The 15,837-nt window shown below is 36.7% G+C and overlaps 2 protein-coding genes across 2 annotated transcripts; one reads left to right on the top strand and one right to left on the bottom strand.

Annotated features, from left to right (window-relative positions):
- The first annotated feature begins 1,506 nt into the window (after positions 1-1,506).
- On the top strand, positions 1,507-13,468 carry LOC149927382 (nuclear factor NF-kappa-B p100 subunit-like). Its single transcript, XM_090157635.1, has 19 exons — positions 1,507-1,683; positions 7,395-7,467; positions 8,322-8,455; positions 8,535-8,695; positions 8,761-8,843; positions 8,917-9,081; positions 9,268-9,357; positions 9,420-9,517; positions 10,254-10,392; positions 10,459-11,109; positions 11,175-11,328; positions 11,393-11,501; positions 11,560-11,779; positions 11,846-12,012; positions 12,073-12,249; positions 12,306-12,522; positions 12,605-12,786; positions 12,855-12,940; positions 13,285-13,468. Exons 1-19 carry the CDS (start codon positions 1,621-1,623, stop codon positions 13,370-13,372), a joined length of 3,057 nt encoding a protein of 1,018 aa, XP_090013761.1. The 5' UTR covers positions 1,507-1,620; the 3' UTR covers positions 13,373-13,468.
- Positions 13,469-14,859: 1,391 nt separating this feature from the next.
- On the bottom strand, positions 14,860-15,591 carry LOC149927381 (zinc finger MYM-type protein 1-like). Its single transcript, XM_090157847.1, has one exon. The coding sequence runs from the start codon at positions 15,589-15,591 to the stop codon at positions 14,860-14,862; it is 732 nt and encodes a 243-aa protein (XP_090013973.1).
- Positions 15,592-15,837: the final 246 nt, after the last annotated feature.

Genomic DNA, 15,837 nt, shown 5'->3' with positions numbered 1-15,837 from the left:
GAAATATGTTCAACGACGTATTAAGGCGAAGCGCTAGGCATACCTTCGGTGTGTACCTCCGTGTACATGCGGCGATGCCACGTTAGAGTCGCGAATGAGAGTCAGAAAAAAATGCGACGAAAGGGGCTTAGAGTTTTATAATGTAGATTAAACTCCGTGGTTTCGTCTCAATTATTTTAGTTAAAATTAATATTTTATACCGGGCGGGATTGAACCGGGATTACGTTTTAAGTAAATAATTCTGAATTGCGGTCGTCTCGAGAAATTAATACCACTAGGGACAATGCTTCCGAGGAGAGGTATATTTTGGCTTGCCAACTTGTTTTCAAAACCAGGTAACTCGAAAAACTTGGTTTTTATAAAAATTAATTTAAATGAACGTGTTTGCGTTTTGCCACCTTATTTCCAAAACCAGGTAACTCGAAAAACTTAGTTTTAATAAAAATTAATTTAAATGAACGTGTTTGCGTTTCGCTACCTTATTTCCAAAACTAGGTAACTCGAAACACTCGGTTTTTATAAAAATTAATTTAAATGAACGTGTTCGCGTTACGCCACCTTATTTCCAAAACCAGGTAATTCGAAAAACTTGTTCGCTACCTTATTTCCAAAACCAGGTAACTCGAATAATTCTTTTCCGATAACATTCCTCTTGGGTTTATTAAGTTCATATTCAAGTTAATACATCAGTGGGATTGTGTGTACTTAAATGTCCGTGACATCTTGTTTAAATAGCAAGTTGTGTGAAACTTTCCATAGATGTACTGTAAAATAAATATAGAAGATGATTTTTAGCTTGTATGCCCAACTTATGACCATCTTGAATCCAAAATGGGGGACATATTATGTCTAAAACCACTTTTTATTTTTAAGCGGAAATTCTATTTAGGCTTCCGACAAAATTACAAGTGTTTATATTCTTAGGTAATTTTTCATTTTCAAAATTTACCATCTTGATTCCACGATACGTCTCCCAGGTTTCTCTCCGGAGTCCGAAAAAGTATATATAGCTATCTCCAGTAATAACGGCTCTCTTGGGGAACGGAATTTTTACCGCGGTCCACTCTCGGCGGACCCCCAAAAAATACTATAAGTCTTTAACTATTATTTTGCAAAATATAGTTATTCAAATTTTAAAGATGACTAAATCTCTCCCTTTAATTAGTGTCCCGAAAAACTGAACCGTGGGCATTTTTGGGTCAAATTATTTTTCGTATAGAAGAGAGATTCTACAAAAACATTTCAGTCTGAATAATAACGGGAAAACGTGCGTTCCTACTACAAACTTATCGCTTGAGACAGAGTAGTATTCGTCGATTGCGTCACATCGCATGCGCCGGAGATGCTTCCCCCTTTTAGTCTCCCGAGCTGTTACGCCGTCCCTCCCCTTTTATTTGGAAACTTGCCCGTACGCAACGCTACAGCATTGGATGACGTAAGCGCCTGGAGAAAATACAGCCGCTTGCCAGGGAAAATCCCTATTCACAAGTTGACTATTAGCGCTCAAGCGCGGGCTAGCTGATAATAAGAGTCGTTCTTTTCAAATATTAGTGCCATTCCTGACGTTTGAGAAACATCACGCTTTATAGTGAATATATTCCAAAGTGAAATCGAGGTACGATGCCTCCAGTGAAACAGAGAGTTGACTATTCGGATTACTTCGATATCGAAGAATTTTTACAGGTAAATATCATTATAGCATTCTATTCGGAGATAATCTCAAAATTATCCAAAATACCAACCAAGATATTAAGAAACGTTTGGCATAGGATTAGTAATGTTTGGAATAATCGTAGGATTAATATATTATAAAAGTAGAAATTTTAATTTAACTAGTTCTATGAGGGGCAAATATTTTAGACTAGGCTCAAGTTTACAACATGCAAATCTAGGGAACGTACGAACACGTGGAATATATTTAATATTATTATTAATTATTAGGTCCGTTAGCTTAATTTATTTAAAAAAAATTCAGAATCACTTAAAAATAAAATTGAGAAATGGGAAAAGCTTAGTTCCAAGAAAATTAAGTTGAAAAACTTACCGCCATTCGGAAAGTTTTAGTTTTACTTGGGGCTTTGGTGACAGTGGCCACATCTGTGGCAAGAATCCGAATTAGGTTTTGAGATTTTTCGTTTCTTAAAGGGACTTTCAAGGGAGAGCTGTGCGGGGCGGGGGTTTCAAGTCCATTTAAAAGACGTTTCAGTGACGTTTTTTGCATCGACTTCCGACCTCTCACACCTCCCTTTAACAACGGTACCTTTTTAATATCAAAACACGTTATTTAATAATAATAATAATAACAGCAGGCTATCGATAGATGTATTATTTACATTTCACACGAATGTACCCGTGTTTACTTATGAATTGCCTTAGATTTCTCAGCGACCACTGAGACGACAAATATGACCGTTACGTCCATGAATGGGGTATGAGAAACTCTCTCAGGCGCGATACCTGTTTGGGCTTTTAGGGGCCCGTAACTTTGGGCCTTTGATTTCTCAGCGACCACTGAGGCGACAAATATGAACGATACGTCCATGAATGGGGTATGAAAAACTCTCTCAGGCGCTCAACCCGTTTGGGCTCTTCGGGACCCGTAACTTTGGGCCTTGGATTTATCAGCGACCACTGAGGCCACAATTACGACAATAAAGGGCAGGGTGAGGCTGCTATATGGTCTGTGCCATCTTGTTATTTTACAAAATTAACTATTAAATATTTAATTGAAATTATCTACAATGGTTTTAGATATTAGAAAGAAGAACGGTTTTTTGTTAGCGTAAATCACAACTCAAAAGTTTTATTAGGTTAGCCATATATTTAATAATAATAATAATCAGCTAGACTAAGATAAATGCTACCTAAGAATAAAAGGTCAACCTAATATAAAAAGGCATAATTGAGAATAATTAAATATTGTTTCTGAAAGAATAACAATAAATATATATATATTAGAAAAAGGTGAAAAATAATAATAATTGATTTAAATCGTGATTAAAATGAAATTGATTTAAATCGTGATTAAAATGAAATTGATTTAAATCGTGATTAAAATGAAATTGATTTAAATCGTGATGAAAATCAAATTGATTTAAATCGTGATTAAAATCAAATTTTCCCATTTCCGCAGTTTTCTCATTTGCGCAGATAACCATTAGCGCGGGTTTCTATATGCGCGGCTTCTCATGACGTAAATATTGTAGATTAAGCCATGACGTAAATATTGCGTATTAAGGCATTTTTCCTTGAAAAAGGGTTGTTGGTGGTTTTTTTTTAATAAATAACCTTGTTTAGCATCCACCTGAGCTGCTAGCGTACGATTAAGGTCCTGCCGCGCTGTAAATACCAATCATTTTCATGTTTTCCTCAGGTGAAATATCGTTCGTCGAATTACTATCTTGGGAATATATTTCCAGTCGAACAACTAATCTTAGCTTCTCGGCCGTTCGACTAAGATGAAATAATGGTATCTACCTAGCTTAGGCCTGCGGCAGACATCTTACCTTATCAAGCCTAAACTTGCAGCGGCCACCTAACCTAACCTAACCTAACCTAAGCTCAATCGGAACTATAACCTGTATTACGCTGGAAATGTGAGATAATCTTAAGAATCATACGCTATGTATTGGCACCTGACGGCGCCGCGCACTCACTTCGTTCGAGCGCTGGGGGCGTTTGGCGCCACCCCAACCCCATTCTTGCTATCACCAAGAGGACAGGACCTAGCCGTAACGAACCAAGTATTGTCCAACTTATTATTAAACTAACGTATCGTAAAAAGGGAGTATATAATAAATCGAAAAGTTGTCTGCTTTCTAACGTGACTAGCGCCAATTATTCCTAGTTTTTGCTAAACCTGGTGGCAGAAATGTGAAATTAGTTGGTCCAGATAAATAACAAGCAATAAAAAGGAATTTTTGAATTAGAAATAAAACACGATTACGACGAATTTACTAATTTTCGGTTCAGTATAGCTAATTTTCGTGTAGCTTCAGCTTATTTGAGTGTCGGTTTGACCTTTTCAAAAATACTTAATTATTCTTATCCCTGAGAAGTACGATGTTACCATTTAATTAGGAGCTCATTTTTATCCCTGGTCAAACTTAGATTTCTGCATTTTCCTCCTGAATGTAAGCTTAACCTCTACTAAACACAGCTGAATTAGGTCTAATGCAATTGTTACAAGTTGCATTTATTCCTTCGAACCGATAAATTTATTCACAGCGTAACAGATACTACATTTTAATCTTAGCCGAAAGGCCGAGAAACTATGATTTGCTGTTCGACTAAACATATGTACCCTAGAGAAAAGTTCAACGAACAATATTTAACCTTAGAAAAACATTAAAATTATTGGTATTTACAGCACGACCGAACATAAAACACTAGCAGTTCAGCTGGATGCTATACAAAGTTATGACCAAAAAACCGACACGAAATACCCTTTCCCAAGGGAAAAAAGGCTTAATATATATTATTTAACTCATGAGGAACCGCGCAAATGGAAAATAATTGCGGAAGTGGAAAACGGAAAACCACCCAAATAGAAAATATCTGCGCAAGCGGAAAACTGTGCTAATAAAAAATGCGCAAATGGATAACTGCGCAAGTGAAACTCCCGCAAATGGATAACTGCGCAAGTGAAACTCCCGCAAATGGAAAACCGCGCCATTGCCAGGGTTGGCAAAAAACCGGCTTTTTTAAAAATTTAAAAATCCAGTATGGTTAAATCCGGTTGTAACCGGTAGTTTAAACCGGTTAAAACCATTAACAAAAAATGATCAAATTGCTTATATCAAGCCCTCATTGCTCAAATTGCCCGATTTCAAAATTAAGTTTTTGCGCGTGACAGTACCTTTACATTGTGAGGTATAGGAGACTTATTTACCCGCTTTTATACCCTAACATGGCAGCGTATTTTCACGCGCAAAATTAATTTTAAGATACCCTAATTGTTTATATGTTAGCTCTCATTACTTGCGACAAAAAGTGAAGGTTAAATTTTGTCAATGTTTCTAATTAATTTCTCAATTTTTTTTATAAAAAAAAGTGGTTTTAACCATGGATTTTATTTGGTGGTTATATCTGGCTTAAACCAGGGTGGTTTAATCCAGTCTGGCTGGATCTTGCCAACCCTGGCCATTGCATATGCGCTAATGGGAACTGCGCAATTGGACCATTACCTTAAATATATGTGAATGTGGAACTAATATTTGGTCATTAAATATACGTGAATGTGGAACTAATACAGGGTGTCCACTGAAATATGAACCAGGTTGTTCTTCGTTACATTACCATTAACTCTCTAATAGGAATTTTTGCTCTAAACCTAATGGTTCTCGAGATAATTTTAGTATGACCTTGAAGACATGGTACAAGGTCATACAATTTTCTGAATATTAAAATCTCCCACCATGATGAGATTGTCTAGCAAATTTCGACAATGTAACACGACTTGTTTTGGAGTTATTAGCGCTGTCTTGCAATTTTCCCTTTTACGGCCTTTGTGATTTTGGTAAATTGTTCTCGACTTCCTATTGGTCGAATCCGATTGGGTCCACGCTATTTAGACCTAAACCGCGACGGGGAACACTTTTATAATTGGAACCAACTTTCTAACTCTTACGGTTCTCGAGATAGTTTTTGGATGACCTTGAAGACATGGTTCAAGGTCATCGAAATTTACAAAGAAGATTTCCCCCTACACAATCTATGCGACCTAAAAATTTCAAAATCGTACTTAAAACTATTTTGGAGATATTCGCCCTGGTCCATATTTGAGTGGACACCCTGTATTAAGGTTTAGCTGCCTTGTTTAATATAGTTGATGCTCGCCTATCACGCCGAAGGGCATCGAATCCTCGTAACTTCAGTGCATATTTCAATTCTATATTGTTTTTGTAAAACATGTTTATTTGTATTATAAAATGTGTAAAGTTACATAATTACGCATAAACTATTTTTAAAAGCGTTATAGTAAAGTTGTTTTTACCAAAATAATAGTAATTAAATTTTTGCTTCACCTTTCGCTTTTGAAGAGCTAGTGGACCAAAGGTAATAATGACAGAGTTAGGGATGTGCAACCCTGGTGCGAATAACCGAATTTTCTAATATTATTCGGGTTTTTGTAAGCGATTAATCGAATCGAATGGCGAATATTAAAATTGTTAATCGAAATAAAATAGGCTAACCGTTTTAAAAACAATTACTTATTATTAAACCGAATAACCGTTACAAAATTAATAGAAAACGCTTATCGTATTTAAATGGGGTTGTTATTAGTCACACAAGATTTTTAATTTAATTAGTTTTTAGTTTTTTTACAGCTTTGCGATAATGCGTTTTATCCGAACTTCTTTTACCTCGTGGAATTAATCACGAGTTCATGTACATGTATATTTAGTTCATTCTGGTAGTTGTACACTCTGTTTGAAAAGTCTTCGACAGCTGAAATTTTTGCCCTCTTTTTAATTCTGCTAGAAAACTATAATAGATAGCTCGATGAAACCAATTGCAACTTTTATTTATTTTCCAATATCTTTAGTTATTTATCGGTTTCGTCCGCCAAAAATTAAAAGTTTGGCGGGAACCGTCGAAACTCATTTTTGACAACTGTTTAAATATTGGTTCTACGGCACTGACTCACGCGTTTTTGAATTCACAATGGTCGGTTCATATTTAGAAAGTGGAAAAATTATCCCTCTACAACCAACGGTTGAGAAGTTATCGCGTTTCCAAATTGTCGTCGAAGTTGCGTTATTTATAATCGCTTGATGCATTTTAGGTGTTTCCTAGTTTCGAGGAAAGTTTGGAAACGCTATAACTTCTCAACCGTTGGTTGTAGAGGGATAATTTTTCCACTTTCTAAATATGAATCGACCATTGTGAATTCAAAAACGCGTGAGTCAGTGCCGTAGAACCAATATTTAAACAGTTGTCAAAAATAAGTTTTGACGGTTCCGGCCAAACTATTAATTTTTGGCGGACGAAACCGATAAATAACGAAAGATATTGGAAAATAAATAAAAGTTGCAATAGGTTTCATCGAACTATCTATTATAGTTTTCTAGCAGAATTAAAAAGAGGGCAAAAATTTCAGCTGTCGAAGACTTTTCAAACAGAGTGTACATGATTTTCAATCAGTAGGGGGAGAACACAATGGGAAAAAACAATTGTACTTAAACCATACGTTTCGAGGGGGTGCACGTTCGCCTTTACCCCCTGAATACGTCACGGTTTGCCATATAACTAGTTTATAAAATGGGGAACGGTATAATTAGGTAACGCAAAAAATAGTGTTAACGTAGTTAATTTTTATATTTTAAATTATTACTATTTTATACTGACAGTAATAATATATCCATAAGTTTTATTCATTCATTGTTTTTCAGTTTCCCGGTAACAGACAGCAACAGGAAATGGGGGATCTGGGCTCATTCGCTGGTAACATGCCAGAATTATACAGTACGTATCCTGGTAACTGCACTGGTATTCAAGGCAGAAATTATACTCTTCTTTAAAGTTATACTCAAATTACTCCAAGCTCCCAACATGATTACATAAGCCAAACCTTTGTTAAACAAGAGTTACGTGAAAACCATTTATAAAAAATCCTTCTCAGTTTCCAGTAGAAAAGCTTTTATTGGGTACGGTCGGGTCGATCAAGATGTTAGGTAAGGGACATTTAGGTACACACAATCCCTTGTTGTTGGGAATATCTTCAAAATATCATATGGGGTACTAATCTCACTTAAAATGAAAATTTCTTGATGCGACCATAAACGTATTGCGGAATTCACGAGGTTTAACTAAACCATATAGTTTTCAACCAAATCCAACTTAATTTAAGAAATAAAAGTAAATTGCAAGTGAAAAATGGGTAAAAATCGTTAAAAAGTAATAAACTGCGCAAATAACCAACTTGTTGGGATCCAATTTTCAAAAATTCAATATCATTTACTTTTTTACCGCAAACGGTTCGAAAGTAATTGCAAGAGCGGCGACGAGGGCATCGTCACCTACGCAATACGTCAAACAAATACCCTGAAAGACCGACCCGATACAAAATGAGCCCTACCCGACCCGACCCTGCCAGTAAAAAGTAAAAATTTTGTTCCCGACTGGACCAAAAAAGCCTTACAAAATCGGTGGTCCCGACGTTTTCCTTATAGTTTTACTTGGTCAGAGAAAGCATGGTTTTTTGGATAAAAGTGCCTATCCATAATTCCTACGCTAAATAGCTCAAACCTTGGGAAATAGAGTATCCTATAGGCTAATACCGTAGTACTTAACATTAATGATTTAAATATAACTTTCAGACCGCCCGTATATTAAAATTTTAGAGCAGCCTTATAAACGACATCGATTCCGATATGAAACTGAAAAAGGGGCACATGGTGTAATAAATGGAGAAAACTCTAAAGACTCCCAAAAAACTTATCCGACTGTTCAAGTAATTATATTAAATACCAAGTTTAAATAATTAGTGCAATGGTAATTCACATTAATTGATGCCGTATACATTTTAACAGTTAGTGAATTTCAAAGGAGACCCTAGTTCGGTCAGAATTCGAGCTAGTCTTTGGACAGATACTGATCCAACAGAGCTACACGTTCATAAATTTCAGCAGGGTAAAACGTGTAGACCGCTAGGAGACTGCGAACAGACTTTGAATAGTAACATGTGCTGCTCGTAAGGAATTTAACCCAGAGATATCTTATGATATATCCGACAAATGTATGAATACTTTTTCATAGCTTTGAAAAGGTTTCTATCATTTTTACTGCCAAGAAATATGTGCCAGATATTTTATATCAAAGGAAAATTTACCAACTCGTAGGTATGTCATCATTGTAAAATTAATCAATGAAATGGTCTTTCAAAACTCAGCTGTTCAAAATTTATTCCATTAGAGCCAGAAAATGAAGAGATTGAGAGACAGCTTAGAGTCAATGCGGAGATTGAGGCCAAGAATTTGAACATGCACTCTGTAAGGGTTCGTTTCGATGCCATAGACATTAAGGGTGGTGACGAAAGCCAGATTGCTTCAATATGGTCCAAACCCATACAAAATGAAAGTAAATAAGAATTAAAAAATATATGTGAAAAACTCAATAACCATGTCTGGAATGATTTCAATTGTCTGTTTTTGGTGTGTCACTATTACCACTGCCCACAAAAAAAAATCCAATTATTCCAAATATTTTTGGGATTTTTCACATTTACAAATTATGATACGGTGTTAAAAAACACTTTGGAAATAGGAGAGCTAAAAATAAGCAGATTCAGCAAGTGCGCTGGTTCGTGTAAAGGAGGTGATGAAGTGTACTTGCTGTGTGAAAAAGTTAACAAAAGTCAGTTCAAAATACTTTAAATGAAAAACTCAACGTCAATTATTAAATTTGTTGTTTAATAGAGCAAATTAAAATAAGATTCTTCGAGTGTGATACCGAAGGAAAACGAAAATGGCACGCATTTGCTTCATTTAAACCAGAATCAGATGTTCACCACCAAGTAAGTTGGAATGTTTTTCATCTTTTTTAGGTGGATTTTCACGTTTCTTTCAATGGGTATAATCTTAACACGGATGGTCAAACTTCAGTCAGTACACATTTGTGGTGCTGTACAGGGTGTTTCAAGTGATTATGCAAAAATTTTAAGGAGTTGTAGGGGGTTAGTTGAGAAGTATGCCTGTTTTTTCCCATTTTCCTACGATGAGTGAAAAGAGCGCCAGAGGGCATCAAAGTGTGGCCTACTAGCCCCTGGAAGTAGGCTGCGACCAGCACAAAACTAAGCAGCAGGGAAACGCGAACATTAAGGTTGGGGTTCGTGTGATAGGTAAAAAAGGACTTTGTAAACAAATCGAGGTATCCAGCGTAAAAAAGTAAACTTAAACAGTATTTAAAGTCCCTGCTGCTTGTTTTGCGCTTGTTGCAGCCTACTTCCAGGGGATAGTAGGCCACACTTTGAAGCTCTCTGGCGCTCTTTTCACTCATCGTAGGAAAATGGGAAAAAACAGGCACACTTCTCAAATCACCCCCTACAACTTCTTAAAATTTTTGCCTAACCCTTTGAAACACCCTGTATACTGCTGATGTTAATCGCTTAAAACAAGTACCTTAACAGGCTCGCACAGGCGAAATATATAATATCATAAATAACGTAATAACAGTATGACACTTTTTATGATATTAATGCTAACTTCTTGATCTGCTATAATTGCTTTAATGGCAAAATGATACTTTTACAGTTTGCGATTGTGTTTAAGACGCCTAAATATCACAATGTAAATATTGAAGCCCCGGTCAAAGTTCATTTTGAACTGTATAGGGAAAAAGATGGGGAAATTAGTGAGCAGCGGGATTTCACATACACACCTGTCAAATTAGGTAGGTTGGAAGTTTTAATATTTTTAACTCTTGTTGATTTTAGTCGTTAAAACTTAATGATTTCAGACCCAGAAGGAATTTCAAGAAAAAGATTGAGAAGAGAAGAGTACGGTGGGGAAGAACATAGGTATGGAAGATGCCCACCAAATGATTTCAATGATCCCAGTAATTACCAAGACCAAAGTGGCAATCCGCAAGGACAGTTCTATCATCACCAACCATTGGCGAGTGGTAAAAATTATTCAGGAATGTATAACGTTAATGGAGGTCCTGGCACATCAAGTACCTTCAGCCCCAGTTCATCTTCCAGTGCGTTAAGTCCAAGCGCTTCAAATTTAACAAGCCACAGTCAGATCAGCTCGTTTAGTACAAGTGCTTCTTCTACACTAAGTCCTAATCCTTCGAGCACATTCAGTCCTGGAGCCTCAGCATTAAGTCCTCCTAGCGTATCAGCATTAAGTCCTCCTAGCGTATCAGCATTAAGTCCTCCTAGCGTATCAGCATTAAGTCCTCCTAGTGTATCAGCATTAAGTCCTCCTAGTGTAGCAGTAGGCCCCCCAGTATCATCAATTTTAAGTGATATCATTAATCCAAGCACTAGCCCAGCAACCTTGAGTTTTGATGATATTATCGATCTTTTTGATGATCGTTTATTTGCTCCTGAATTTGAATATATGTATGATGGTCCACTACCTGTAGGCGAAATGACTCGACCACGTAAGATTCAAAACTGTTATTGATAATCAATGACATTTAATCCAAAACTATTGACATTGTTCTAGAGCCAAGAGACCAATACAATATAGCTGTTGCTCTAAAACATTTGTTAAACCACTTATCACAATCCTTGAGGGCATACGCTATAACCGCAGATCCCAGAGCCCTCATCATGCCTCTACGAAATTTAATGGCAAAGGCAGATGAAAATGGCGACAAGTATGTATTTTTTAAAGCGCAATTTTTCAACATAACAAAACAATGATGTACTCCTTATCTGTAGTCCTTTACATCTTGCTATCATTCATCACTCATCAAATGAGACGTTGCTCCAACATTTTATCAGCGTGGTTACTCCTGAATTCCTCAACCAAACTAACAATTTGTTCCAGGTAAGGAACCACAAACTTTGAACCCCATTCAAAACTAACAAAGCTGCACCATTTGCAGACACCATTGCATTTAGCAGTACTTCTAAACAAGCCATCTATAGTTCAGTTGCTTCTAATGAAAGGAGCAAATCCAAAAGTACAAGACAATGAAGGAAACACACCCGTCCAACTAGCTGTAAAGAATCAACACTCAACGTGCTTGGCTGTTCTTTTAAACAAACAGAGCTACCGTGATAGGAGAGTTTGCCTCGATTTTGTCAACATTCTGAATTACGAAGGTATAACAATCATATATTTGATTATCAAAAGGAAAGTTCTTCAAAGCATTTGTTACGATGACTTAGGCTTTGCTGCAATTCATCTGGCTGTCAAAAACGAAGATGAAGATGCGGTATGCAAACTTGCTGATGCTAAAGCACAGATGAATATTAGAGAAGGAACAAGTGGAAGGACCCCTTTGCACTTGGCTGTTGAACATCATACAAAAATGATATCTTGTCTCTTGCGTCAAGTAAGTGCACCAAGTAAATCCTTTTGGATTTCAGCCTGCCATAACATTCTTTCACTTCAGATAAAAATTGATGTGGATTGCCAAGACTTTGCTGGAGACACTGCACTCCATCTAGCTTCTATGTGTGGGGATAGAGAAACTGTTCATCAGTTGATGAAGGCGGATGCAAATCCACTTATTGAAAATTTTCTTGAGCCAAGAGGTGTGACACCCTATGACATTGCCAAAAATGAAGCTGTATGTCACTTAATGAAACACTCATATTCGATTAATTAACCCGTATTATATCACAGCTAAAATCTATAATGGCTGGGATTGTGAATGAAGAAGTAAGCAGGAGGATATGTAATTCTACGAAAACCTCTTTACAAGACAGTTTTAGTGAACCGACATCAACCATAATCAAGGAAGAGCCAATTGACTACTACGCTATTAATTTGACAAAGTTGTACATATTGAACTCACGAAAATCAGATATGTTAACGCAACCTGATTCCGGGTACACAAGTGGTACGTTTCAGGTCAATCATGATCGCATATGCGGGCAGCTTTCCTATGTACTGAACAAAATTAATGTTTAAAATTTTTCCAGGAAAACAAATAAACGAAATTCCAGAAGACTGTTTGGAAAAACTATGCGCATTACTAGATCCACCCAGAACAGAATTATGGAGAAATTTAGTTGAAGTACACATAGATGAAGGAATGTCTGATGCATTTTTGAGATTACACCCAAATAGCCCAACAAGAGGCGTTATAGACGTCATAAAAGAGGTAATTCCATATAATGCAACACATTTTTCATGTTGGACCTCATGGTAACATAAAAAAACTACTTCTAGCGGGAAGAAAACTTTGATAAAGAAGTTTTAAGAAATGCATTGGATATGGCAGGTCTTTTGAATGCAGAGATAAAAGCTTTGTTGTAGTAAATCTTAATGCCAATTTTAAATTTTAAAAGATATTTTGTCAAACTTTAATAATAATTTAAATGGTTCATGATAATATTAATATTTTAAAATTGAATAAGTACTGTACATATAATTATTGCAATGCAGTTGTGTAGACAAGGGAGGGTTTCCGTGTCAAAACTCCCCCTTTGTTGTAACTTTGGTTGTACAAAAATTTCACCCCTTCTCGACCCCTCTTCGGTAATTTACATAGTTTAAACCCCTCCCTTGAAGGATTTCTGGCTACGCCACTGTTGCAATAATAAATTAATATTTTTTAATTTCTTAAATTATATAAATTATGGTGCTTTGTTCTGACCAGTCTTTTTGAAGTGTTCAGCCTATTTCTGCCAGTTCCGAAGTCTGGAACAGGAAAATATATTTATCTTGGTGTGCTGTCTAATGACTGATAGTGGAACTGTTATGAATTTTTGATGCAGTTGACACTGAAACTGTTTAATTTGAACTTTCGAAAACGTTTCCAAAATGTCGAGTGGGAAGGAGGCTCATAGCATAGAGAAAGAAGGAAGGGGAGAGATATTTAGAAAGGGGCCGACGTAAACTCGACGGTAGAGAGAAGCTCGTACACTAACGCGCATCGTCATAATATGTGAAAATTTGAAACTTTGACCCACAGTGAAGCTTGGATTGTTAATCCAAGATGAAAGAGACAGCTGTGCTTCTGCCACGTGCCTATAGGTAGTGAGCTTTTAATTAAAATGGTTTACCACACAAAGTGCTGCTATAAAAATTGCAATAGCAACACTAGATATACTAGTCAAGAAATTCAATTTATAACATATAAATTTATAACTTACTTTTAGTTCTATATTCAATTTATTACCGATTCTACCGAACATTGGTAAGCCTTTCCCAAAAAACGCAAACGAACAGAGAAAGCTCGGAGAAAGCTCTCTCTTGACTGTGTCGTAGTTGCGCACAACGATGCGCGTTATTGTACAAGATTCAGTCGGTAACCATGGTAGCCATATGACGCGAAGAGCCACTTCGTGAAAAGGGAAAATACATTGAAATTCGCCTTCACCATCTCTCCCCTTCCTTCTTTCTCTATGCTCATAGGGAAATGCTCTACCTTAACGTGTGCCATCTATTTAATTTTTATTTAATTTATAGGTTATAGGTTGTGATTTAGTTGGCGCGCAATCCAACTTTTTCTTTCCCACATGAAGGTTATGAACGAACTGCGCAAAAAAAACGAGATAACTCTGAACTCTCACTTAACATCCAGAGAACTGTAATAGAAGTTTTAAATCTAAACGAAGGACACTCTTCGATTTGACCGTTTTCCAAATTCATCAACCACTAACATTGGGTTAGCTTTCAAATAACTCGATATATCACGATTAATCGACAATGTGGCCAGACTAGAAAGTCTAGATTCTCCCATGTTGAGCGTAGACGAGTTTCAATTCTTTGGAGGGAAATGAAACTCCTTTCTGAAATGGTATTGGCCACTGGAATGGACAAAACCACTTTAAAGTACTTGGCTAGGTTTGAAAATCCATTGTCCATCGTCATCAAATAATTGAAGCACTCTGTTACGCTGTTTAAATTTGTAGATTTTATCAAATTTCTAGCTATTTTATTTTGACACTTAAAGGAATCTAGCTTGGTCAAAGCGAAACCAGCAATGGGCTAGGATGTCGTTTTCGTTAAGAAAGTTTCCTGACTCAGGATCAGAAGCAATTACATTCTTCAATAAGTAGTCGAGTCTTCATTTCCGATAATATTTATCGATTAATTGGTAATAGGTGGATCTCAACTGAATATTTAGGGTATTTGCTTCCGTTTCTCTACTTCCCGTCGTGCATGTGATGATGTGATCACACTTATGTCTTAGCCATTTGTTTGGGATTTTTTTCCGTTTTCTTAAAGCTTAAGGTCGATCCGGTACCGGGATAAAAACGGACTCAACCCACTTTGAAGCTTCTTCCCAAATTGAGTCGAATCGTTCAGAGTTCCTAATTTCCCCTAAGGTAGTTACAGTAGCTGAGCAAATGGCACCGGCTTCCGTATAAACATCTTTCGTACTTTGTAAGTTTTCCGACAACGAATTTGTTACACCTAAAACTTCATCTATCGCAACAATCAAAATTAAGTTGTTAAAATTATGTAATTGAGAAATATATTCTCGACATTCAGCTTCTTCCCCAACCAAATATTCTAATGCTAAAACCACAGAATTTAACCTATTTCTAAAATAATGAATTCCCTTCTTTTTGCTCCACCATCTTGTCTCGCAACTTTGAGGCATTTTAAGGACGACGTTATAGCCCAGCTCTTTCTGGGATTCCCCAAAACATTCGCTTCTAATAATGGCATTGCTTAGGAAATTGTTTGTTTGAACTAAACCACGCAATTCCCTCACTGCCAATATATTAAAGCAGAAATTAACCAAAACTAGATTTAACCGATGAGCGTAGCAGTGCACGTACGGAGAATTACCACCATCTGCCGCTTCTATTCTAACTCTAACACCTGGTACGTGTCCGCTCATTACACTAGCCCCATCGTACAGTTGTGCAAGGCAATTTCCAATTAATAAACAGTTTTGCGTTAAAAGGTTTATAATAGCTAAGCTGATGTTTTCAGAGTCAAACTTATGCATATCTGTGTACCCTTATTATTATTATTAGTGGGTTGGGTGGTTCGGCTTAACCCAACCTAGCACTTCGACCAGAGGTCCATTGTGCAGCCCCAACCTTTGAGCCGAATAAAAATCAGACACAAAGGACATGGGAGGGTGTTTCCTCCTCTGCAAGGCATGCCCTGCACATAGGACTCTCACTGATGCCAATCAGATGCAGATGTCTTTTAAGCTGGAAGTGACCTAAAAGTAGACCCGTGACCACCC

The sequence above is a fragment of the Leiobunum rupestre genome, chromosome 9 (genome assembly GCF_980474605.1).
Source record: "Leiobunum rupestre chromosome 9, qqLeiRupe1.1.hap1, whole genome shotgun sequence".
In the NCBI taxonomy this organism is placed as follows: Eukaryota; Metazoa; Arthropoda; class Arachnida; order Opiliones; family Sclerosomatidae; genus Leiobunum; species Leiobunum rupestre.
The sequence above is the reverse complement of the archived record's forward strand: the minus strand, read 5'-3'. Positions and strand labels throughout refer to the sequence as shown.